This window comes from Mastigoproctus giganteus, chromosome 5 (genome assembly GCF_048544385.1).
Source record: "Mastigoproctus giganteus isolate SK-2022 chromosome 5, ASM4854438v1, whole genome shotgun sequence".
NCBI classification, from domain to species: domain Eukaryota; kingdom Metazoa; phylum Arthropoda; class Arachnida; order Uropygi; family Thelyphonidae; genus Mastigoproctus; species Mastigoproctus giganteus.
Window position 1 is genome coordinate 80338169 of NC_143579.1, and position 26789 is coordinate 80364957.

The 26789-nt window shown below is 36.4% G+C and overlaps 1 protein-coding gene across 3 annotated transcripts in view; it reads right to left on the minus strand.

Annotated features, from left to right (window-relative positions):
- The window catches only part of LOC150085522 (ran GTPase-activating protein 1-like), a 384391-nt gene that overhangs the window by 23916 nt on the left and 333686 nt on the right, over nt 1–26789 (minus strand). For all 3 annotated transcript variants that reach the window (XM_090374091.1, XM_090374088.1, XM_090374089.1), the window contains exon 14: nt 21787–21881. In XM_090374091.1, coding sequence (XP_090230217.1) covers nt 21787–21881 — 95 coding nt within the window. The remainder of the gene's footprint in view (nt 1–21786; nt 21882–26789) is intronic.

Sequence of the window (26789 nt, forward strand, 5' to 3'; positions counted from 1 at the left end):
CTATAACCAGCATAGAAACTTGATTTCACCAACCTCTTCACTTCAATCCCACATAACTAATGGTCTGTTTACTTGATAACTATATCTTCAACGGAAAACTTACTCATAAACAAACCATTGGTGTGCCCATGGGTTCCCAAATTTCCTGTTTAGTACCCAACCTATTTTTACACTATTATGAAGAATTATACACCACAAACAACCCTAATCATAACATTTTAGCATTCAGATATGTAGATTAGATGACATCCTGATTTTAAATACAAACTTTGAACCATTAGCCAAAGCAATTTACCCCAATGAACTTAAACTGAATAAAGAAAACTACTAATCACACAGCCAACTTCCTTGACCTCCATATTAATTACTCTTAGCAATGCTTCCCTTCCATATAATATTGACATATATGATAAAAGAAATAACTTCAACTTTGATGTCATCTACTTTACTAATTGGTACTTCAATATTTCCAACAAAATACTTAAAAATATAATTTGTACTCAAACTATTAGACTGGCTAACACATGCAGTAACCATTTACTGTTCACCAAAGCTCTTAAACTTCTTTACAATAAGCTAATTAATGATAACATTCCTATTTATTTTATAAAATACTGTTTCAATATAGTTTCCCTTTTGATCAAGAATAAATTCAGTTATAATTTACTATGAACTGGTCAGTTCTATTTGTACAGTTTATTTGGTGGAATTTCCACTAATTCATGAGTAATAACTATATATGATTTCCTATAGAATTATTTTCATTGGAATGATTACTTTATTTCTTTACTCACTAAGTTTCAACTTTTTAAGTATTCACTTCTTTCATGTATTCATTTGATATATGTTTTAACAATCCTTTATGAAATTTAGATCTTGGATCTTTCAAGTATTAAAGCTACTTTAAGGTATCCAAAAAGTTTTGATCCTTTCAACTCTACCTTTGAATATCCACCTTTGGATTTATTTGCACTAGATGTATACAATTTTCATTCACTATTGTGCATATTCATTACTATTGAAATTTTATGCAGTACTTGTTCATTTTTGGATTCTTCTATTCTATGGATCTTGGTGACTATTTATATTACAATTTTTTTTTTATTTTCTACAGTCTCCTTAGGATTTTATGCCTAATTACACCACCATTGGATTCACATCTGAAACTACCTTTGGATTTTGGCGATATATTTTACATATAACAATAGATTTATTTATTTTTACAGAAATGATTACTGATATTACTTCAGTTTTGTTTCACTCCATTTTGGACTACAGGTTAAGTCTTAATCTGGCCTCTACATCTCAGGATTTTATGTTGTTCTTTACATATTTCCTGCTATTTATGTTTACATATGTAATTACTAATTTCCTGGATATTAAAAAAATTATGTGTAAGCTATACCCCACCTAACTGGTATAATTTCAATTTATATACTAGGATTATATAACATTCTTTTTTGCTAAGTATATAGTAGCCATATCACTTGGTATACTTTCTATTCATTTTATTACGGCTATGTTCAATACTTTTTATTTATCTATGAACTGTTTTATTTTTATATATCTTTTGACTTTATATCGGTAAAGTCCTTTTATTCCAACCACATTTCTAAGTTATAGATATATTCTCTCTTTTCTAAAGCTAACTCTTATGTATCTCTATGCTCTTATTTGTTCAAAATATGACTATAGAGGTCACTATTTCCATATCTATTTCCACTTCTTCACAGCTCTATCAAGTCCAGTAAGCTGCTATAAATTGTTTTATCCTGTAGTCACTAATATACTTTTGTTTTAGATGCATTCATCTACTTTACTAAATATGTGCGCTTTATTTTCCTGCCGTCTTCCTTCCGCTATGTACTTGAAAACTCCAGGTATTGTTTTCTTTCTTATTATAGTTTCAGTTCATTTCTAGGTCTTTTTTGACTTTCATATTTTTTCACCTGCTTTTTCCCTTCAGTACAAGCATTTAGTATTCATCTCCTTTTTATACTAACTCTTACAAAGCCAGAGCCTTTACTAAAACATACCCGAGCCAGCTCAGTATGTTTTAATAACTTTTTCTATACTTTTTACCTTTCTACTTTCTAATTCTACCTTTCTTCCCATTCATAGAGCTATTAGTGCAACAGGAGAGTGATACGAACATTCCAACTATCCTCATTCTATCGCTATTTTTGTCTTTATTTAACTACGCCTTTATCCCTTCCCCATTCTCAATTTAATATCTCTCCCTATAACCATGTGCTTGTTACTATTTATTTTAATTCTTCTAATCTCCACAAAATTCCAACACTAAAATATTTTTCCAAATTTACTCAAAAATCTATATATATTTCAAAACCTTTTTCCCACTGAAAACACTTAATTATATATTTTTTAGCCTTATCCTTATTTTTAATTTAATAATTTTCATTTCATTCATACTGCATTGGGACTACCTTGTCCATACTGTAAAAGAATGTGCTATTTTTTTTTTCTTTTTGCATTTTGGCTTTAACGTTTCTTCTACTGTTATGGACAAGTACAGTAATGCAGTTCCCGATACATCGTTAGGTGTAGTCCCCGATGAATTACTTAACCATGTATCAATTTTTACTTCTACTGACATCAGACTTTGCATTTTTGCCTTCCCTGTATTCAACCTATAACTAAATTTGCCCACCCAAATCTGATGACAGTTTTACACCTTTATTTTATTTTACTTTATTTTGTTTAATCATTTGGTATTAATAATTTTACTTTACAGTTCCTTCACATCCAAATTGGCTTTGCAATTCAGCCCATAATTTTTTTTTAATTCATCATAACTTTTAGGATATTAACATTCTTTTGCCTTTTTCAAATCTACATTATTTCTTTTTTCTACTATCCTTACCACTCTGTGTAATTTTCACCTCCATCTATGCAAACTTTATCAGACTTATCTATTCTTACATGTTTATAATATATATTATTGGAATATTTATTGTTTTTCTCCTAACCCTTATTTTATATGGGACCTTATAACCCATGGTACTTTTTTAGGGTTGCAGCCCACATGGGAAGGTAAGGGATTCCTATCATTAATTTTTTACCACTTAAATACTAATCAATTAACTAATAATGTATATAAAAGTAATTGTTTTCAATTTCACTGTATATCCCTCATAATGTAATATTTACTCCATGTAGTGGAATATTGTAATTATTTCTTCTTGGATTTTAATGAAAACTGAAATACAACATTTATTTTATGAACCTTCCGTGGTATAATAAAATAAACAGCACAAATACCTCAATGTTATATGTATGCAGTCAACATTTCTGTAATATATATTTACTTATTTCTTTCTGGATTTTAAAGAAAAATTCAAATTAGACATGTACCTCCTGGCAATTCTATGATTAACATAATAAAATAATAGTATATTTTGTATTTATATATTTAGCCAATTGATAACAAAAATTCAGTCCATCAATATGTCCAGTACTTAAATAGAGAATTTTTATTTTTTATATCTTCTGTTCCCATTCATTCCTGTAATCATCACCTGCCACAAACAATGTCCAGTGCTTTAGCTACAGTACATGAATAATATATGTGATATACAGGGTGATTCACTACCAGTGCGACAGACTTGCAGGAGGTGTAGGGGGCACAAAGACGAATCGGAATCACATAGCATTGCAGGGTCCGAAATGCCTTTGTCATGCGGTAGAGGACGTTGAACGGGAGGTCGCGTGAACAGCGATCCCGCTGGACGTCAGCATTTGCGAACCATTTCTGTTGAAGAAACCAAGTAGCAAAAGTCGTCCGGAGTGGATAATCCACAGGCTCCAATGATTGGACGCGTTGCAGATGGTATGAACTCATTTGGTTTGCTGACAGTATCCTCCATACAGTGGATTAGGAAATACCCAATCTTTGGCCTATCGCTCGAGTACTCGTACTCGGATTGCCTTCTGCAAGACGTAGGACATTCTCCTCATTGTCTGGCGTCCTCGTCGTTCGCTCTCGATTCATGGTACCTCTTGTGAAACAACCAGTCTCACGTAACCTTCTGTGCACACGTGCGAAAATCGTATGATGAGGAGCACGCCTGTGCGGGAAATGTTCCTAGTACAAGCGCAGAGCGGCGCGGCCGTTACAGTCTGCAACTCCATATGCGAGGTGCATGTCGGCCAGTTCAACGTTTGAATACTCGTCCATCCTACTGCCTCGGGAACTGGTTCGCAAATGCTGACTTCCAGTGGGATCGCTGTTCGCGCGACCTCCCGTTCAACGTCCTCTACCGCATGACGAAGGCATTTCGAACCCTGCAATGCTATGTGATTCCGATTCGTCTTTGTGCCCCCTACACCTCCTGCAAGTTTGTCGCACTGGTAGTGAATCACCCTGTATATGGAGGAAAAAAAAGCAGTCAACTTTTTTTTTTAAAGTCCAGCACCCTCAAGGATTGGGAAGTGCTGGATTTTAAATTTCTTCAGATTTTAGAAAGTTGTTACAGAGTGGTTGAATGGTTTTAAAGGAGCATTATTTCAGTAAATATTAAGTACAAACAGATGAACTTATTTACACCCGTAAAAATTTATAATGATTATCTTGGCCCTTTATCTGTTTTTGTGGCCAGCAGAATTTACAATACATGGATAACACAATGGTCTTAATTTCCATAACAGAACAAACCTTACCTTTGTAATGAGCTGCCCTGATATTGCACTACTTTTGGCAGATAACTTTAGCTATATTACAACTTTGAAAACTGATTTCTTATAGCATGGAATTCACATCAAACAACGTTGATGTGAATATTTTTTCAACGTTTGTCAATGTTAAAAAAAAAAGTTGCAAGCTAGGGTTAAATTCGAAAGTGTCTCCAATTCTGCCCAAGGCACAATAGGAGGGAGTATATGATGAGAGTTTTGTCAATCAATTCGGTCCTGGAGTGATTGTGCAAGACTCATGGTCTAGAATTTTTCACAGTGTGGTCTGTGCTTGTTAAAAAGAGAGACTGCTTCTACAGGGATGGGATACACTTCAGGCAGAGGTGAAAGTGAATCTTGCACTGCTTCTATTGGAATGAGCAGCAGCCTGGAAAGCAAGGTGCTGGGGATTTCAAGAACTGCTGGGAGTCAACATGGAACAAGTAAACTAAGGTAACTAAGAGTAAGAACAAGTCAAGTGTATGTACACCAATGCTAGGAGTATAGTAAATAAATTTGAAGTGCTCGTCAAAGATGGATATTGTTGGGATATCAGAGACAGGATGTCACACAGATATAAGGAATCATGCCCAATTTGAATTTTGGGGTACAGAAAGGACAGACAGGAAGGAAGAGTTATGCTGTTAGTTAAGAAACACATAAAATCTAGGGAAATGCATCCAGTTGAAATAGATGAAGAGTGCAATATTGAGTCAGTCTGATGTGACATAAGCACTGGGAAAGCAAAAATGAAAGTAGGAGTGTGTTGTAGGCTTAATGACTCTGATGAGTACAATGGACAACTGTACAGATATGTACAGTTGTACTAGTTTTGTGGATGTGTTCTTACTGAAAGCTCATGCTCTTTAACAAGAGCACACTGGCAAAAAAAAAAAAAAAAAAAAAACATTCCTGTTATGAAATTTCAGTTACTTGTAATTTATCTTTAAACATTTAATATTTAAATTTAAGATAAATATTTAATATTTATCTTAAATATTAAACATCTAAGTATGTTGCAGATATCATGGTTTTAGGTATCACCACCAATACACCAATCCTGAATATGCTGAAATAGCCCCATACCTCAAGACCACCTATACCAGGGGTGGGCAACTTTTATAAATGGCAGGCAAAATACAATGTCTGTGAGGTATGTGCTTGCCAATTTTTTTTTTTAGCCACGATTTTTAGGATTGTTAAAATGGATTATCATAAACAGTTTTATGTTATTTATTATACATACATGTACATATAATTAATTTTATTAATAAGAAAAATGAAATACAAATTCAAGATAAAATTACAAAATTACAATTATAGTAACAAAATACAAATACAATTCCAGTAACAAAATTTGCAATATTTAATTTTTATATTTAATGAGATTTGATATTCTATTTTTATCAGTGAATCGATATTTGTCATAGCAATGTACAGAGTATTTTCTAAATTTATGTCAGAAATTCCATTAATTCAAAAATATATATAATAAACGGTGGGCAGTTTATTGTATACAGCAATACCTCACTTAGCATGGATTCAAACAGCATGGGTTTCACTATAACATGGTTTTCAATTAAGTTTAAGTCGAAAATTTACTGTACACATTAAAACTCATTCAATAGCCTAGACATGTATTCTACATATATGCTGCGCTGTTGTAGCCTAGGAACGCATACATATATGCTGCAGTGCCAGCTGTATTGTCTCACATGCATATGTGCCAATAGCTCCACTCAGACAGTCAGCAGCAACATGCAATAATGTTCAGTATTCTTAATTCCATCCTGACAAGATGACATGATAGCTTTCAAACTTTTCATTTCACAATTTATTTTTTACCCATTTAAAATACGATCGAAAATATATTTGCATCTTGGCTAGAAATCACTGCCAACAACATGAGTTCTGTTTGGCAGCATGTTTTGCCCCATTTTGCAAATGATTTCACTGGTTTTGAATCGCAAATTCAGACAATTGCCGAAGACATTGTGAAAATCAGAAAAGGCTTGGTATTCGAAATTTTGAACACTGTCAATGTAAGTGACTGCATTCACTCACATGCAACTCTCCTTGAAACTGACAAGCAAACTGCATATGAAGAAGAGGAAAACAATTCTGAAGTGAATAACACTGAAGTATTATGAATGGAGATCCAGATATTGAATGTAGCATCAAGATACGGCAAATTTTACAAGATGGGATCTGATGCTACAAAAACTTGTACGCCAAGAAAAGAAGACTTCTTCTCCAGACTTTATCATTGAAATAAATAAATAAACAATAGCTTTTTTCTCATTTCTCATGATGTTACCTTTTTATTTATAAATTTTTGCAATATTTTTTAATTTAAAATCCTATTAATTGGCTATCAAGCAGAAATTGTTTATAGATTTATTATAATTTGTTTATAGACTATTTTCATGGTATGCATTCAATTAAAACCCATTATAATTATAGCTCAATCAGCACAGTTTCGCATAACACTACAGTTTCAGTACCAATTATCATTGCTGTACATATTTTGAGTATTGCTGTACATATTTTGGAAACGACTGCGGGTCAGATCATGTTTGTGGGCCTCCGGCCCAAAAACATGCATGATCTGACCCATACCTTATCTATACCAAACTTCAGGGTCGTGAGGATAATCTGACAGAAAACACTCCTTGGTAAACCCTATACTCAAACATGTCCATCAAAATAAAATATGTACGGAAAATTTATCACTCCATATTACTTTCTGCCACCACACTTCGAGAGTCCATGAATGTCAATAATGCTATTCTGAATACTGTTTCATACCAGTGACCTTGATACTGGACTTATGTGCAGCTACCCTGTCATTAGGTCCATGTCATTTCAGTGTATGATGATTTCATTGTATGCAGTGATGTACATGACACTCTGGTGTACAAGACAATTTGGTGCGTGAAATTTCACTGTATTTTCGTTTCTTACACTGAAAGGACAGAATTCATGGGATACCTGGTTCCTGCGAAGCTGTCACCCCTCTCATTAGTGGACGAACCCACCACTTTGCGGGTATTTAAGTACACTGCATTCAAATAGACGGTAATTCAATGTCAGTATGGATAAACATCGTGAGTTAACTGACTTTGAAAGAGGGATAATAGTGGGTGCCCAAAGCATGGGTCATTCTAATATCGTGGAGGTGGTACAGAAATTGCACTGTCTCCGTTCGACAATATCAAGAGTGTATCAGGAATATGCCATTTCCAGAATAACATCTCATTGTAGACAGCGCTGTGGGCGGAGAAAGGTGGTGGATGAATGTGGCCATTGACGTCTGCCTCGCATCGTTTCAGCCCCAACCGGAGGGTGACAGTGGCACAAATCACTGCCAACTTCAATGAGGGGGGGGGGGTGCCAGAAATGTCTGGAGATCATTAGCCACAACAGGTTATGGGAGCCGCCAACCCACCAGAGTCCCATTGCTAACACCACGACACAGGATTCTATGCTTCAACTGGACAAAAGAACATTGGCTCTGGACCTTGATGATTGGAGACAAGTCGTCTAGTCTGATGAGTCCCATTTACAGTTATTTCGAGTGGACAGAAGGGTATGTATCTGGCAGAAACTGCACGAAGCTATGCACCCATCATGTCAACAAGGAACTGTTCAGGCTGGTGGACTGTTGGTAATGGTCCGGGGCATGTTCACCTGGCACACATTGGAACCTCTGGTACATCTAGAATGGTCCAGGTTATGTGTCCATCTTTGCAGACCATCTGCATCTCTTCATGGCCATCGTGCACCCACAGGGTAATGGACTGTTCCAGCAGGACAATGCACCTCCCCACAGAGCCGTGGTGATGAGAATATAGTTCGAAGAGCATTCCACGGATTTTACCACCGGACGTGAACCCTGTGGAGCATCTTTTGGGATGCTGTAGAAAGGTCTGTTCGAGTTTTGGATCCTCCACCTAGGAATGCGACAGAATTGTGTACAGCGGTGCAGCAAGCATGGATGGATGGAAGTATCTGTGGAACGGTTTTGTCAACTAGAGAACTCAATGCCTCACTGTGTGACTGTCCTCATCCAGGTGAAAGGTAAGCCTACCCGTTACTAGGTAGATATCCCATGATTTCTGTCCACTCAGTGTTCAAGGTATACAACAATTTAATGAAAGATAACTTGGGGCTATGACAAAGCAAGACCGAAAAAGCAAACTTTTAACATGCTGTGCTGTGCTGTGATGAATGGTTCATATTTTTGATAAGAGTGCAATACCACTTTTGTTTTCAAGCATGTCAGCATAAATGCATAAAGTGTGTGGCAAGAGAGGAAAAGTAAAGGTGCTCATTGTCTTTACCATGTCCATCTGTCTGTCTGTCTGTCCATCCATAGTTATGTAATAAATTGACCCCTAGTGGATGGATTTTCATAAAATTTTGTATTCATGATATACAAAATGGGGACCATGCATCCGGGTTCCCAGATACTCTTACACAGTCCTGGAATAGCAAACATGGATTGGTTGAGTATGCACATATTATCTTACAAATGAAACAATTTTCATAAATTTTTATATTTGGCTTTTGCCAGATCTTCAGCATGACTGAGTCCATACTGTAAAGTTGTTACAATATGAATGGACTGTCATGTTGAAAATAACAGGCCATACCTACATTTCTATCTGTTTATGAGTAGGACAGGGTTGAATACTTTTAATAATTGATACATTTATTAAAAAAATATTCTTTTCTCTATTAATTTTTGAATTTCTGCATTTCTCCTGGTTCTAAGTGACTCAAATCTCTTACTTTCCCAAACCTTTTATTTCATTGGTTTTCTTAATTTCTGATCTGTATGTGACACACCAAATTGTCATACTAACCTGAATTGTTGCAGCCACTGTCTTTTGCCAGACTGTCACATATAGTGAAATGTCCTGCACTAAACTGTAATACAACAAACTGCCATACACCCAAATGATGTAATTCCCATGCCATTAAACCAATGGCTGTTCCTGTGGCTCCTGCTCTTTGATATTTTCTGCAGACAAGCGTTTGAGATAAAAAAAAAAACTACCCTCTTTACAGTTTGTCAAATACATTCTGTAAGTTTGTGAGGCTGTCCACAGCTTTTTTTAGGTTCATTAGCACATAAAGCATTTATTCTCTTCTGCATGTCTATTTATCTGACTTCCACTGGATGGATTTCATAAAATTTTATATTTCACTCTTTTATATCACATTTTAGAAAGATTTGTCATTAAAACTGGACAAATATGCCAATTTTTTGTCCATCCATCCACACTTAATAACTCCCAGTAGATGGATTTTCATGTAAGTTTATATTTGCCTCATCTAGAATTTGGGATGGTTCAACAAATCTTTCTAGATTTGTTGAACCATCTAATGCACCATGTATGTTAACTAACTTGTTTTTTTTATTGAGGTATGAAATTTAAAAAGATTACTAATGTGGCATCTAACCAGCATCCACATTGAAAGTCTGTAAGGTCTAATCCATGATTAATGCCGACTTTTGCTGCTGCACAGACAGACCCATGAGATTTATATTATTATGTCTGAGTCAGATGCATGGGGGAATTCTGATAAAATATTTCACAAAGAAGAATGTCTGAACACTTTTAGAATGTGTGTATGTTATAAAGATGTTTCAAATAAGTAGCTAAACTGGTCCCACAGAAGTTAGTTATTGTCGGTGACTCTGTCAGGGAGATGGGTAATATATTGTGTGAAAAGGATAGGTGGAATAGGACTAAGGTATGTCAGCCAGGGGCAAAAGTTGATGATGTTGTAGAGCAGATATCACTTTTTAAGGGCACAAAGGATGATATTGTTGTACACCTTGGCACTAATGACATTAGGAGTAGGAGATCTGCAGATTTACTTAACAAGTAAATGTTGAAAAAAAAAGTCACGAGTTAGGGTTAAATTTGAAAGTGTCTATAATTCTGCCTAAACACGATTCAGCCCTGTGCAAGGCTCGTGGGGTAGAATTTTTATCAGCATGGTCTGTGCTTGTTAACATGAGAGACTGTTTCTACTGGGATGGGATATACTTAAAGAGAAGGAGTGCAAGAGTGTTTGCTGATGCTATCGAGGCAGCGTTAAATGAGTCGGAAAACTGCTAGCTTGGGAGGATTCACAGACTAAAAGGTTAGAAGTAGCCACAGCCTGAGATGAAAGTGATTCTTGCACTGCTTCTATTAGAATGAGCAGCAGCCTGGAGGGTGGGGTGGTGGGGGTTTCAGGAACTGGTAGGAGTCATCATGAAACAAATAAATATGTGGGCTGTGTTAGGGTAACTAAGAATAAGAATAGTCGCATGTATGCTTACATGTACACCAATGCTAGGAGTATAGTAAATAAATTTGATGAATTTGAAGGGCCGGATATCAGAGATGGTGTCACACAGATATAAGGAATGCAGAATTGGAATTTGGGGAGTACAATGTGTACAGAAAGGACAGGAAGTGGTGAGGGGTTATGCTGTTAATTAAGAAACACATAAAATCTAGAAAATGCATCCAGTTGACAGTCAGGGGTGGCAAACCTCTTTAAGGGTGCATGCCAAAATTGGCTAAATCTTTTAAAAAAACTACCCTCAGGTGCTGCTCGGAATTTTGCAAAGTACAGTAGAACATAATTATCCGAACTGCCAATTATCCAAACCACCGTCACCCCCCCCTTTATTGATGCCATTACAGTATCTAGTTTTAGTGCACAGGTTCTTATGCTGAAATATTACTCCTGCCACTTAATGCATTTGAAGGCGCACTCACGCGGAGGCCTTCACTGTGCTAGAAACTGCAATAACAGTCTGAATGGAGTTCTGTGGAGATACTGCTATTAAACAGGATGAGAGATCTTGCTGTGAAAAAAAGACAATCTCGCATGGTTCAAAGAAAAATTGAAGGTTACATATTTTATAAAATATACCTTCCCAAGATTCATTATACTCTTATTTGTGTGCAATTACTCGTGTTTATTTCCGTTTATGTAAAAAAAAAAAAAAAAAAAGTGTGGTAAGTTCAAAATATATATAATATACATTGTACAAATATAACATACATTGTTTCTTCAAAACATTTATTATTTACAAACCATTTCCTAAATCACTTATTTTTTATAATACTTCATATTTCAAAATATGAGTACTAATAACCTTGCATACAATAATTTAATTGTAGGGCATTGTTATTTTTCTCTCACACATTTTATTTGACAAAAGTGTAACAAAAAAAAAAAAAAAAACAGAAATAAAAGACATTTCAAAGATGCTTTGATAAAGGTATTAAAATAAAATCCTTCATAACAAAAATGTAACTTCTAGCTTACACAACAAATTTAATATAAAATGATAAACCTCTTATATTATAAATATAAAACATCAGTTAGACTTCTGTTGCTGCACCAGGCTTTATACTTTTACTAGGCTTTTCACCAGGCTTTTACTAGTTTCATCCGTAAGACTGCTCCTATGACTAGACTTAACAAAGTTCATCATTAAGAACAATGACTCTTATAAGAATATGTTGATGAGAAAATTTTTAGTAATGCTGTCGCCAGATTTTTTAAACAGACAAAAGTTTCCGGAATGGAATTCCAAAGTTTTAATGCCTCATTTTCTGCAGTTTTCTTTGCTAATTCCGTCACTAATCGTTCTCTTTCAATATTTTATAAATCAGCTCTGAGGTGGATACATTTTTGCCTCCAAACTCATCTAAAGATCATCCAGGTTGATACACTGAAACATTTTCAGGTTCAGTTTGGCTAGTTTTACTCTATCTGCAAACTTATGAATTTTGCAGTTTCTTCCAATTCTCTGAACATGACAAATCTTGAAGAGAACTGTTCAATAGTTGACTCAATTTTTTGGGATGCTCTAAATTCCACATGCCCAAATAATTTGTATGCGTGCCCCTTCAGGCTCATGTGCCATAGGTGCGCCACCGCTGACATAGATGGAGAGTGCAATGTTGAGTCAGTTTGGTGTGACATAAGCACTGGGAAAGAAAAAAATTAGAGTAGGAGTGTGTTATAGGCATAACGACTCTAATGAGTAAAACAAACAATTGTACAGAGAAATAGAATGGGCCAGTAAATCAGACTGTATTATAATGGAGGATTTTAACTTCCCAGATATTGACAGGAACTTATAAATTGGTCACACGTACACTAGCAGGACTTTTGTGAATTTATTGGATGACTGTTTTCTGCAGCAGCATGTTCGAGAAGCAACCAGAGAGGATAATACAGCAACTCCCTGATTAATGTAAAGGTTGCGTTCCACGGATCTCTATGTAAGTCGGAATTTTCCCCGTGCCTGTGCAGCATTCGCAACTATACTAGCTGAATTGATTGAATCAAAAAAGAAATGTTCGTCGAAATGTAAATAGAATTATTTATTGTATTTATTAAATTTTTTATTTCATGTGCATGAAAAATTACAAAAAAAAAGAGGTAAGTTTTACTTCTCGAGCATCATTGCCAGAATCGACATCTTCAGCTGATAAGTACGCTGCTGCGGAGGTTGAGGGCTGTCGAGATTTATAAGGGGTCGGCCACTCAACCTTATGAAAGAACATATTAATGGCTCACTGGACGGGCGTTTTTTTCCTTTTTCATCATAGATTTCTTTGTAGCAAGCAAGCATATCATTCACCCCCCTCTGTTAACGTTTAACAATCATTCGCTGTCAGGATCTATCTTCTCAAACCTTGCCATTGCCGATGCAATTTCACGAAATGCCATTGCCATCTCTCTGGTGATAAAGCATCTCGGCTCCTTATTTAGTGCATCTTGAGCTTCGTCAGCATTTTCCTCTCTCACTATTGCTGCTTGCAAGTCAATAAGTTCTTTGTTAAATAATTCCTTCTCTTCTTCCTCTGTTAGCTCCACGTCTTTGGCATCAACCTCCAACTGAAGTAGCTCTGCAATCTTTACAATCTTATCTGTAACCTCTTCATATGATTTGTCTTTTTTCAAATCCTTTGAAGCCTTTTACATGCCGTGTGCATATTTTCTTCAATGCACCATTTAAACAACTTTTAGTAATTTCCGCCCAGGCATTATTAATGTTTAAGATGCCATGGTAAATATTGTAAGATTTTCTAGTCTCTTAACAAAATTTTTCTCATCGTCTACTGCAGACAAGCCTGAGCTAATGTTGTGAGTAAATAGTATGCTTTTAAATTCAAAATAACACCCTGATCCATAGGTTGAATAAATGAAGTCGTGTTTGGCAGTAGAAATATGGCTCTCACATTCGAATTGAAATTATCTAGATGTGTTGGATGTTCAGGAGCATTATCTAATAGAAGAAAAATCTTGAAAGGAACACCGTTGTTTTCTCAATATTTTTCAACCTCGGGAATGAAGCAGCATTTAAACCAATCCTATCCAATAAGTGTTATCCGTGCTCTCTGGTTTGATCAGAAATGCACGGGTAGGGTTTGTTTGTTTGTTATTTGGTTTTTTAGGAGCATTAGCAACTAAGGCCATATTGCTCCGGGATATGCGGTGGTCATTCCCTGACCTTTCCGCATCCTCCTTATTTGGTGGTGACGGGCTCGAACCCCGGTCTAATCAAGAAGCGTGTGCTATGTACTGCTGCCCCTTCCTACCTGGCTATGGAGTTGCCCGCACGGGTAGGGTGGCTTTATTGATGCCATTAAATGCGTCAATGGTGATTCCCTTTTACTTCTGACTCTCTCTCTCTCTCTCTCTCTCTCTCTCTCTCTCTCTCTCTCTCTCTCAGAGTAATTCAGAAATTTTTTTTGGCTGGTGCAGCATAAGTAGGTGGTAGATGACTTTCATCAACCGGTGAAATACCACCACTTTGCTTATTGGAGGCTTGAAGTGGCGAAACCCATGTTTAGTCTCTAGAGCAAAGTTTCCGGCATCCCCCTCCCCCCATACTTCTCCTTCAACCCATGCACGGTACTAAGTACTATAGGTTTTGATACCTTTCGTGTTTGGGGTTTTCATAAAAAAAAAAAAAGCTTCAGGCTTCCTTGAACCATATGCCTAATAATAATAATAAATTCGAGGAGGAACTTGACAAACTTTTAGACAGAATGGATGTGTGAAATTGTTTTGTGTTCTTTCTTTTTTTTTTTTTTTTTTTTTTTTTGGCTGATCGTACATACTTTCTTCCATCACATGCCTCTACTACTACTACTACATGATTTATGGACTAGGGCACTGCCAAGGCAAACTCCATGTACATAATGAATATAAGTTGGATATGTACACACTCATAATAAACCTAAACTGTATATGACGAAAACTTTATAAAAATAAAATACAGTAACAGCTGTAGAGTTCAAAGCGATAAAAATATAGAATTAAAATATACATTAAATATATTACAAATTAAAAGTGATAAAAGCAATAAAAAACACCACCATAACTTTCAAAAGTGACCACCTCCTTTATCAACAGTGGAACTTTACTGTCACAGTACATCCTGTCATCACTGAATGTTCATAGGTATTGGAACCAAAAATGGCTCATGAGCTTGCAGATTTGTTTTTTGGAACATAATACCATCAATAAAGATAAGGAGTCCCACCCCTTTGAAACATAATTCTTCGACTGGATAAATGGTTCTGCCTGGCATGCTCCCGAGCCATTTTCGATCTCCATGCATGTGTGGTGCCTCCGTAGCCAGGTGGGCAGGAGCAGCAGTGCATAACACACACTTCTTGATTAGACTGGGGTTCGAGCCCGTGACTACCAAATACGGAGGATGCAGAAAGGTCAGGTGATGACCACCGCATATCCCTGGAGCAATATGGCCTTAGTTGCTAATGCTCCTAAAAACCAAATAACAACAACAGCACGTGTAGAGGATAATTCCCATGCTCCTACAGTAATACGTGCTATGATCCTGCTCGTGTTATTTAAGGATGTGCCGTGACAGTAAATTTCCACTGTCGTTAAAGAAAGCAACTGCCTTTGAACACTACTGCTTTCAAAGGCAACTGCCTTTGAAAGCAGTAATGTTCTTTAATAGGTAGAATTAAATGTATTTTAATTCTACCTATATTTTTATCACTTTTAACTCAATGGCTGTCATTGTATTTTATTTTTAAATCAAATTTTATCCTATTTTATTTTAATTTATTTTTATAAAGTTTTGGTCACATATTAGGTGGCGCATTCCATTGCAGTTATCATGAGACATAACTTTCTCAACCCCAGAGGTTTATTTGAAGAATGGTTATGTAAACAGGTTGGAATTCCATCTGAATGAAAAAGAAAAAGTTATGTGGCAGTGAGAATATCCTAGTGAATCTACGGAGTAGACAAAACAAAAATAAAAAAAAACAAAAATCCAGGAACTGACTACATACAAGGCATTGTTATATATCACCCAATTTCAAGGTTTAGCTACCAAAATAAGAAAGACAGAACATGTAGGGCCTCTGTGTCTGTAGAAAACCATAAAATATTAATGCAAGCAATAATAATAAATAGAGATTTTTTTTTATTTCTTTTTTTTTCCAGTGTTACTTTTCAGCCCGAGCTCTTGCTTGTATTCATTCTCTTGGAACACAAAGGAGTATGGCACCTCTGTAGCCAGGTGAGCAGGAGCAGCAGTGCGTAGCACACGCTTCTTGATTATACCGGGGTTTGAGCCCATGACCACCAAATACAGTGGATGCGGAAAGATCAGGTGATGACCACCGCATATCACCAGAGCAATATGGTCTTAGTTGCTAACTCCTAAAAACCAAATAACAAACAACAAACAAGGGAGTACAGCTGAACAATAATTATAAATTAATTTATTGGAGGTAAGATACATTGCAAAGAAGTTGTAGCAATTTTTAAAAATAATTTGCAAGAAAGTTTAATTGACAGAAGTATCATCCAGTGGATTTGTGTAAAAAAGTCAGTGCATCAGCTAATCTGTAATCAAGTCACAAAGGAGGTTAGGCAAATGAAGGCGAATTATGAGAAATCCTTGGCAAAGGATACAAAGATTTCTTTACTTATGTAAACTCTAGAAGGAAGGAGATGAATCATATTGGTCCACTTAACGTTGGTGGCTTGACTGTTGATGATCCTGCTCAGACAGCTTACAAACTGAATGAGTATTTTGCATCTACATTCACACATGAGGAATTCTGTAAGGAACGAGAGGACAGAAGTTTACTAAACTCTAACAGGGAGCTAAATGATTTTGTAATAATGGAGAGTCAAGTGTAGGAGAAATTGTTCAAGTTAAACATAAAAAAAAGCACCTGGGGCAGATGGAATCTAACAGGTTATATTCTAGGAGGTAGCGAGAGAAGTTAGCAAACCCTTAGCCCCAATTATGAGAGCATCCTCAGATTCAGGGGAGGTCCCCATGGACTGGAAATGTGCAAATGTATCCCCAATTCACAAAGGGGTTCAAAGGGTGACACAAATAATTATAGACCTGTTAGTTTAACTTCTGTTCTGGGGAAAATAATGGAGTCACTGGTTAAAGAAGTGATGCAGGATTACCTAGACAAGACTGCAGTAATAGTTTAGACACAGCATGGGTTTGTTAAGGAGAAGTCTTGTCCGACCAATTTGATTGGGTACTACGATGTGGTCACAAAGGAACTGGATGCAAAAAATAATTTTGATATCATATACGTACTTGGATTTCAGGTAAGCTTTTGATACTGTTGCACATGGAAGACTGCTTTACAAATTGGAGCAGTATGGCATTAAGGGCAACTTGCTACAATGTATAAAAGGACGGCTGAGTGGGAGACGACAGAGTGGTAATCAATGGATGCTGCTCTTCGTGGACAAATGTTATCACTGGAGTCCCCCAGGATTCATTGTTGGGCCCGCTGTTGTTTTGTATATTTATCAATGATATTGATGAAGGTTTATATCAGGCTTAATGTCCAAGTATGCAGATGATACAAAGGTTGCAGGATTATTAATGACAGTAACGGCAGTGTGCTACTGCAATAAGATCTAGAAAAGTTGGGCAGATCTGCTAAGAAATAGCAACTAAAGTTTAATAATGACAAATGTAAAGTACTGCATATGGGTAGCAGTAACCCAAGAGAAACATACCAACTATGTGGTACTACACTCAGAGAGGTGGAGAATGAAAAAGACCTGGAGTTAATTGTGCAGTCAGATATGAAGTTCTCTAAGCAGTGCAGATGGGCGGCCAGAGCAGGTCATGGAGTTTTGTCAATGATATATAATAATTTTCCTACAAGAGACAAGGAGGTGATTATCCCCTTGTATAAGGCACTGGTCAGGCCACACCTTGAGTACTGCATACAGGTCTGGAGGCCTCATTTTAGGAAGGATGTAGAGTTGCTAGAACGAGTACAGAGAGGGGCAACAAGATTGGTGAGAGGAACAAATGGGTACTCTTACCAAGAGAGGCGTAAGTTCTGCAAGTTGCAGCATCTGGAGACTAGGCACCTGAAAGATGATCTGATTGAGGTGTATTAGGCCTCGAATGGTTTGAGCAGGCTCAATGCTGATGGGACACTTCTGCTTGCCCAGATTAAGAACCTGATTAAGATTTATTATACTATTTCATTATTCAAACCAAGTTTTTATGAAAAAATGTCTGTCAACTCCCATTTTTGCATCACACTTGGGGGAAGATCATATGCCTAGTTGATGCTCTTGTTCTGGGAGATTTTATCTGTTCACTGGCTACTTTCATAATACTGTGCTGATTTTTATATTACTTGATCTTTTTATCATGTATTATGTCTATAAAGGTGTGTATTTGAGGGCCCACTTTACGTATTGTGTGGGCTGAAAAAATCCAGAATAACTCAAGTGGAAAAGCTCTACTCTATCTGCCCAATATCAGCTAACTATAGCCTCAATTGGAGATGCTTTTAAGAATTTCCCAGACCTGTATAACTGAGTGAAAAATTACAAATTTACTATACTGTGATGTTTAACTATTTTTCTGAAATGCATTAGTTAAATACAAGGATGTACTTATTTATTACTGGATAGATGAACGAATGAAATCAGAGTTCTTAAATTCATCATAATTCCTGTGAAATTATTTCCTGAAATGGTGAGTAGAAGGAATATGATATCCTAATACAATGCACAACTCTTTACACCTGTAGAATGCGTTAAAAGTTCTTTTTTAGAAAAAACAAGGAGTTACCTTTTATTCGGTCAGCAGGATTTCTTCTTTACCAAATCTCCTTATGCGAATAAATTATGAAATGATATGTTGAAACAAATTACATAATTTAAAAACTCATAATGTGTTCCTCACTATTGATACATGGACAGTCCAACACCCCAGGTTCACAGCAGGGAACAGTGAGCTTCGTACTGTTAATGCTAACCGTGTTATTGTTTAATAAACCCCAAATTACATCCAGCATTAACAGTACGAAGTTTTCCAAAAAAAGAGATATTTGAGCTAATTAAGTTACTCGTTGAAGCTAATTATATTTTATTTGAAAGTAAGATTTATAGACAGATTTTTGGTTTGCCTATGGGTTTAAACTTGAGCAGCCTAATATCAGAGTTGTATTTAGATAGATTAGAAAATATACATGTAACACAGTTTTTACCAAAAATCACATTTTATGGAAGATACCTCGACAACATCCTCATTATAACGGATTATGAAGCTATAAACAAAGTTTTGCAAACTTTTAATAATATGCACATTAGGTTAAAATTTACACTGGAGAAAGAACAAGAAGAAACAAAGTTCATAAAGCTTTTAAACTTTACACTTAAGAGGGGGGGGAAATATTAAGTTTAATATTTATCGTAAGCCCATGAATACGGGGATGTTCCTACACTATAGTAGCTACCATCCATACTCATATAAAAGATCAATCGTGCAAAACCAGTTCTTATATGCATTCAAATACTCTTCCACACAACTTGCCCTACAGGTAGAAATAGAAGAACTGACGAATAGGTTCCTAAATAGAGGATACCCAATTACCTCTATCAACAGCATTAAATTAGAAGCTAAAGACAAAATAATTAATAACAAACAATGACAGGATTAATAAAAAATATTTTATTTCAATACCATATGTTGAACACTGGTATAGACAAATTTAAAACCTTTTTAGAGGTACAGAAATGCAAATAGTAGCAAAACCGGTCTGTAAGTTATAAGCAACACTCAAAAATCACACGGTGCTATCGACTTCGAAACAAACTCATGACCTCGTCTACCACATTTCTTGTAAGGATTGTGATTCTTCTTATATTGGATCTACCAGATGTATTTGAAACTCGAGGGTTAAGCAACATGAAGCATCAGTCTATGCATCACATGCGGATGCATCAGAACTAGCATTCCATGCGATAAATGAAAACGACACATTCCTGTTTAATGAAGCCAAAATTTTAAATATTCAACATAATTATACTAAGTTATTGATTTCCAAAACTTTAGAAATGAAAATACAAAGAAACTCCAATAACATTCGTCATCCTTTTCTCATATCTGAGTCGTGGTCATTCGAACGCATGCGTTCCAAAGACTAATCTCCTATTTATAAGATTCCGTACACACACACACATTTCGTTAGTTTCATTTCACTCTGTGAACATAACACTTGTTGAAAAGTTTTAGTCCACTTAAGGGAGGAATTCTTTAATTTCATTATTTTATCGTACTTTTATTGCATTTTAATTGTATTTTATTCGTATTACGGGGGGGGGATTTTTTAATTTCATTGTTTTATTGTTCTTTTATCTCATTTTAATAGTATTCTCGTACTTTTATTTCATTTTAATAGTAATTTTAATTTTATTTATATTCTCAATTTGTGTTTATGACAAAATGTCTTCCTTCACTAGAGGTTGCATGAGGGGTTTTGATATTTCTGGGATGGGGTTGGAGCTCACCGCTGTGATCCTGGGGTGTAGGACTGTCCGTGTGTCAATAGTGAGGATCACATTATGGGTTTTTAAATTATGTAATTTGTTTCAACGTATCATTTCGTAATTTATTCGCATAAGGAGATTTGGTAAAGAAATCCTACTGACTGAATAAAAGGTAACTCCTTGTTTTTTCTAAAATATTAATAGAATGTAGGAAAAATTGAGCATATGTAAGCTCATTTATGTAGTTAAAAAGTTCTGTAGACTCTCTTTCTCTCTCACTTTGTTATTTCTCAAACTGTACGTGAGCTGCATTTCTAAAATGCATAAAGGACCAGTCTAATTAGAAAAATGTTAACCTTTACCATCAACTAGACAGCAGCGGCCACTGTGATACCATTTTCCAGTCTGATGTTGCAATGGCTGTGACATTCAGATTTGTTGACAATGAGATTCATTCTCCAAGATTTCCAACTGCTGTGACATCCCATGATAGTTTCATAAAAACAAAATTAAACAATATGTTGAAGTTCGGAGAGTAAATTTGATTCTCAACAGCAGATGGCAAATTTTTTTTTTTTTTTTGCTTTCTTTAAGAAGGAAAGTAGCAAGAAATTTCATAAAAGCTATTCATGATTCTGAATTTAAATTACTTTGTCAGTGATAAATGTTGTTTTCTAACAAAGCAATGTTTCTAGCAGTAATGAAATGTCCCCCCCCCCCCCGTCTCCAATTTCTTGCTTCAAGACTGTACAGGAAATTAAAGAAAGAAAAAAAAATGCCCCCCCCCCTTTTTTTTCTTTTTTCCTTTAATTTACTACTGCAAAATCTATTTCATAGATTTTGGAATAAATGGGGGGGGGGGGGGGAAGAGCCATTTTTCTGGCTTATTTTTTAAAGATGTTTTGCAGTAGTATATTTTAATTAATGTGAAACCAAGGATAAACAATACATAAAATATTGAATTTTGTGTTGCAGCTTTTTTATTTATTTATTTATTTATTATTATTATTATTATTATTTTGTTTTCACAACTAGACCACATTAAATCTGTAGGTTTAATGGACTACAAAGCGTTAAAAAAAACTAGATGACCCTCAATGCACCCATGAAGCAAAATGAGAAAATATACCACATTTTCACACTTAATTCACTAAGAAAATTCTAATAGATGACTTAGAAAAATAAAATCACAACCTCCATAAAAATTATAACATGTAAAAGTAGATTTTATATTTTACAAACCTTGATCAAACCTAAATAAACCAATAATATATTTGTCAGGAGGGATATAGAATCGCTTTCTTCTGCTGCTTTATATGCGGCTGATAACAAGACATCTAATAAACAGAATATTTAAGTGAGTCAACTTACAATTCAGCTGTTATTTATGTAAAGTTAGGCAAAACACTTAAAAACAAATGATCTTCCACTAAATTTAGAAATATTATGTAATGTGTAAAACAAATAATAATTTCCAATGTTAATGAAAATTCCAAATGAAAAGTAACTTACAACAATAACAACTTGTAAATAACTATCACATACTATATATATTTTAATTAATCAATATATTTGATGTTCATCAAGTACATTATTCAACCACCATAACTTTAGAAAACACACTTAACAATCTCTTACAATGTTTCTTGCTCTTACCACTTGAAAAATGAATAAACAAATACTAAATAGAGAGAACAATTACAGTTAACCACTAATCAGTTTGTAACTGTAATCAAACAAAAACTGATACCAGTTATCAGAACAATACTTGTACTATACTGTTGGCCAACTGAACTCTGGAACATCTGTGGAAAGCAACATTGGGAACAAAGTTTTCATAAATGTGTTCAGATACTTTTAGTAAAGTATACATTTTCCTGTTGTCCCCCTTGAAATAGTTTTGTCACTCGTTTGGAGAAATCTGGGTTCAAGTCTGGCAGGACTCCAACAATTGAAGGAATTCCTAAAAGCCTCTACAATCAGAGCTATAGTTAGCCAATGTTGCGCAGATGGACTAGTGTTTCCCCATTAGTTATTTTGGTTTTCAGCTTGCACAACATGAAAATCAGCCACTGATGTTGTTATATGTATTGTTAACAACACGATGCCTGAAAGGGCCAAACTATCTACTCTATTTATCTAATGGTTAGAATAAAAAGGGAACTTTATAAATAACAATAAAAAAATGTGGAATATTCCAATCCAGGTAAATAAAAAGCTCTTTCATATTAGCATTCATCTCCAAGGAGGTGAGGTAATGACAGTGATAGTCTTCTTAGATGAAGTAAGGTGTGCTGATCAGCACCTCATGACATGGAGGATACAGATCAGAGTATATTTAATTTCTTCAAACAGATGTCACATGAGCTTGAAAGTTCATGAATTTTCCTATATTACACCATGTCTTTGATATCCCAACAATATCCACCTTTGATCTCTTGACTAGCACAGCAAATTCATCAAATTTATTTACTATACTCCTAGCATTGGTGTACATGCAAGTATACATGCATCTGTTTCTACTCTTAGTTGTCTGTATAAAGTTATAAGTAGTTATTTGACCAACCGGCAAAAAGAAATTTCCTATACAGTATCAAGCCTAGAAAACAAACAGCGAGGACAAGTGAAATTGGTACAGTTCAGAATCAGAATGGAGTGAACGTGGTTTGCAAAAATGAATGGTGATGGTGGATTTCTGTTCAGCTAGTTGATAGCCAATGTGTCAAGTCCAGGATTCTATTTTGGCTATAACAACTCGGAGCTGTCTCTCAATAGTACTCATGCTCTGTGACTAATGGGAGAGGGGCTAGATCATCTATACACATGTAAACTTAAATGGTTTTTGGAAGGTCTTATGTCATGCTGTTGACCTGGATTGCAAATAGGATTAAACTCATTATTGATGCCTATTTTTTGACATAGTCCTCCCTTAAGTCAACATACTTTCTGTCACATTCCACTAGCTTTCATAACCTGTGCAAATAAAATTCAGAAGATTTTAACTCAAACCAGTTGTTGGCTGCAGCCATCACAGCATTGTCACTGTTGAATTTCTGTCCTTTTTGAGATTTGGAAATAAAAAAGTTCAATGGAGCCAAATCTGGTGAGCAGGGTGGATGCTGTAATAGCTAAAACCCACAGCCTACAGTGTTTGTCCAATTCACAAATGTTGTGTATGTGTGTGCGCACCGATGCACGATGACTCTTTTGGCCAATTTCCTGCACCCTTTGCACTTCAATTTCTCGTGGAAATGTTTCAGTAGGTTAGAAAAATATTCAGCATTGATAGAGGCACCTCTTTCCAGGAAATCAACCGTAATCACGCTTTCCACATCCCAGAAGATGGATGCCATGACTTTTCAGGCAATTTCTGCACTCGAAACATTTTAGGAGGGAGAGAAGAGAGAGAGATGCTTCCACTATTTCAATTGTTATTTTGTTTCAGAGTCAAAGTGGTGCACCCATGTTTTGTTCGTAGTGACATAATGGCCCCAAAACTGAGTTTCAAAATGCTGCACAGTCTCACGACAAAATCTTACTCTTCCCCACTTCTGACCTGCATTCAGTGCTTTAGGAACCCACCTTAAAAAATCCTTCATTCCTAAAACATTCACCACAATATTGTGAGTCAACTCATGGGAGAAGTTAAATGTCTCGATGTTATTCAGTGGCCTTGCATGATCAGGTCACAAATGGCATCCACATTTGCAGGTGTCAACACAGTAACAGGCTTCCCTCTGTGAAGTATCTTCAACACTGTCTCATCTACACTTGAAACAGCAACCAAGCAAGAGGCTCACTCTATCATCACCAATCCAACAGTCAGTACCCTAGATCTCACAGCAGAAATCCCTAAAAAGAGAGGCCGATCCATACATATATTTAATGTGGGCAAGGATATCACTCCAGAGAACAACACAGATGAACTCTTCAACAGAAACATCCAAGAATTAACTGACATAAGTAATGCCAATGAACACATCAAATCAAAATATCACACTAACTCCAAGTCTCCCCAGCTATACAATTGGATGGTGGAGCTCTCTCCACAGGCATGGAACATCCTCAAACTACAGGACAGAGTCTTTATGGGTTGGAGCAATCGCCGCTTCAAGGAGCAAGTGCCTGTTCCAAAGTGCTTCCGATGCTGCCATTTTGTGTACACTACCCACATGTGCATGCAAACCGTGTCTACCTGTGGGCAATGTGCTCAAAAAGGGCATGACCATAATTCTTGCCCAAACAGGTCCACAGATGCAGTTTATTCAAACTGCAAAGCTTGATGCAGCACATTCTCTTGGGGACAGTGAGTGCCCCGTTTATCTAAAAGTTAAGAGGAATCAATAAATAAAGACCGATTATGGCAGCATGGCCTAAATCATTCAACAGCAACATCATAAAGTTTATCCAACTAAGTGACCAGTGAGCCCATGCAGTAAATGTCCAGACCAGGGCATTGCAGAGAAGATGCACTGCAAAGGATCATCTCTGCAGTCTCAACTTCTACCTTCTAATACTACCTACCAATAGCAATAGATTTTGCTGGCGCCTTTGACAGGCTCTGGTGGGCAAGTATTCTTCGCAGACTTCGGCAAGCAAATATTCCATTAAATTTATACAAATGCATCCAAAACTACTTATCAAATAGGAAAATTACAATCTTCTCAACGTACCGAAGAATCACCAGATCTATCTACAGAGGTTGCACCCAGGGTTCAGTCCTTGGTCCTTTTCTGTGGAACATTGTCCTGGATGAGCTCCTTGGATTGGACCTAGGTCCTGTAGCTATACAAGCCTTTGCTAATGATGTCATCATCTCCATTGAGGCTGACAGCAGAGCTTCTCTAGAAGCCAGAGGAAACCAGGCACTTCAAATCCTTCAGAACTGGGCATCCCTACACAAGCTAAGACTCTCACCCCAAAAGACACAATCCATTCTCCTGAAGGAATCACTGCAGCCTACTAGAAACCATACTATCAAACTTCAAGGCCAAACCATCAAGCTAGTTTCCATGTTAGCATTAGCATTAGTAGAGGCATTTGATGCAAGAAAGCAAGCTTATGCAGCATCAGCCAAAAAAAAAAAAAAAAAAAAACCACTTCCACTTCACCCCTCTGTTCGTTCAAAATACCTGTCCAGCTGAGCCTTAAACTTATTTAGGCTATCAACCTCCACCACACGGGATGGAAGTCTGTTCCACCAACCAACCACCCGCTGGCTAAAGGCAAATTTCCGCACGTCTATCCTACATCTGTCTTTCCTCAATTTGAATTTATGCCCTCTCAGGTGATTTTTCTGAGCTAGAGGAAGAATCCCATCAGCATTGAGCATGCTTAAACCATTCAAGGCTTTATACACCTCTATCAGATCACCTCGCTGGTGCCTAGTCTCCAGACACTGTAATTTGCAAAACTTAAGCCTTTCTTCGTAAGAGCACCCCTTTGTTCCATTCACTAATCGTGTTGCCCTTCTCTGTACTCGTTCCAGCAGCTCTACATCCTTCTTGAAATGAGGCCTCCAGACCTGTATACAGTACTCAAGGTGTGGCCTGACCATCGCCTTATACAATGGAATAATCACCTCCTTATCCCTGCTGGAAAAATTCCTGTATATCATTGACAATACTCCATGAGCTACTCTTGCAGCCCGTCTGCACTGCTCAGAGAACTTCATATCTGCCTGCACAACCACCCACAAGTCCTTTTCATTCTCTACCACTGTCAGTGTTGTACCACAGAGTTGATATGTTGCTCTGGGGTTGCTGTTTCCCATGTGTAGTACTTTACATTTGTCAATGTTAAACTTCATTTGCCACCTCTCAGCCCATCTGCTCAACCTTTCCAGATCCTGTTGCAGCAGCATAGTGTCAGTAGTGTCCTTGACAACCCTGCCAACCTTTGTATCGTCTGCAAACTTGGACATTAAGCCCGATATACCATCATCAATATCATTTATAAATACAGAAAACAATAATGGACCCAACACTGAGCACTGAGGGACTCCACTAATAACATCAGTCCACGATGAGCAGTGTCCATTGATTACCACTCTCTGTCTTCTCCCCCTCAACCACCCCTTTATCCATAGCAGCAATTTGCCTCCAATGTCACACTGCTCCAATTTGTGTAGCAGTCTTCCATGTGCAACAGTATCAAAAGCCTTTCTAAGATCCAAGTATATAATATCAAAGTTATTCCCTGCATCCAGTTCTTTTGTGACTGCATCATAGTATCCAATCAAGTTG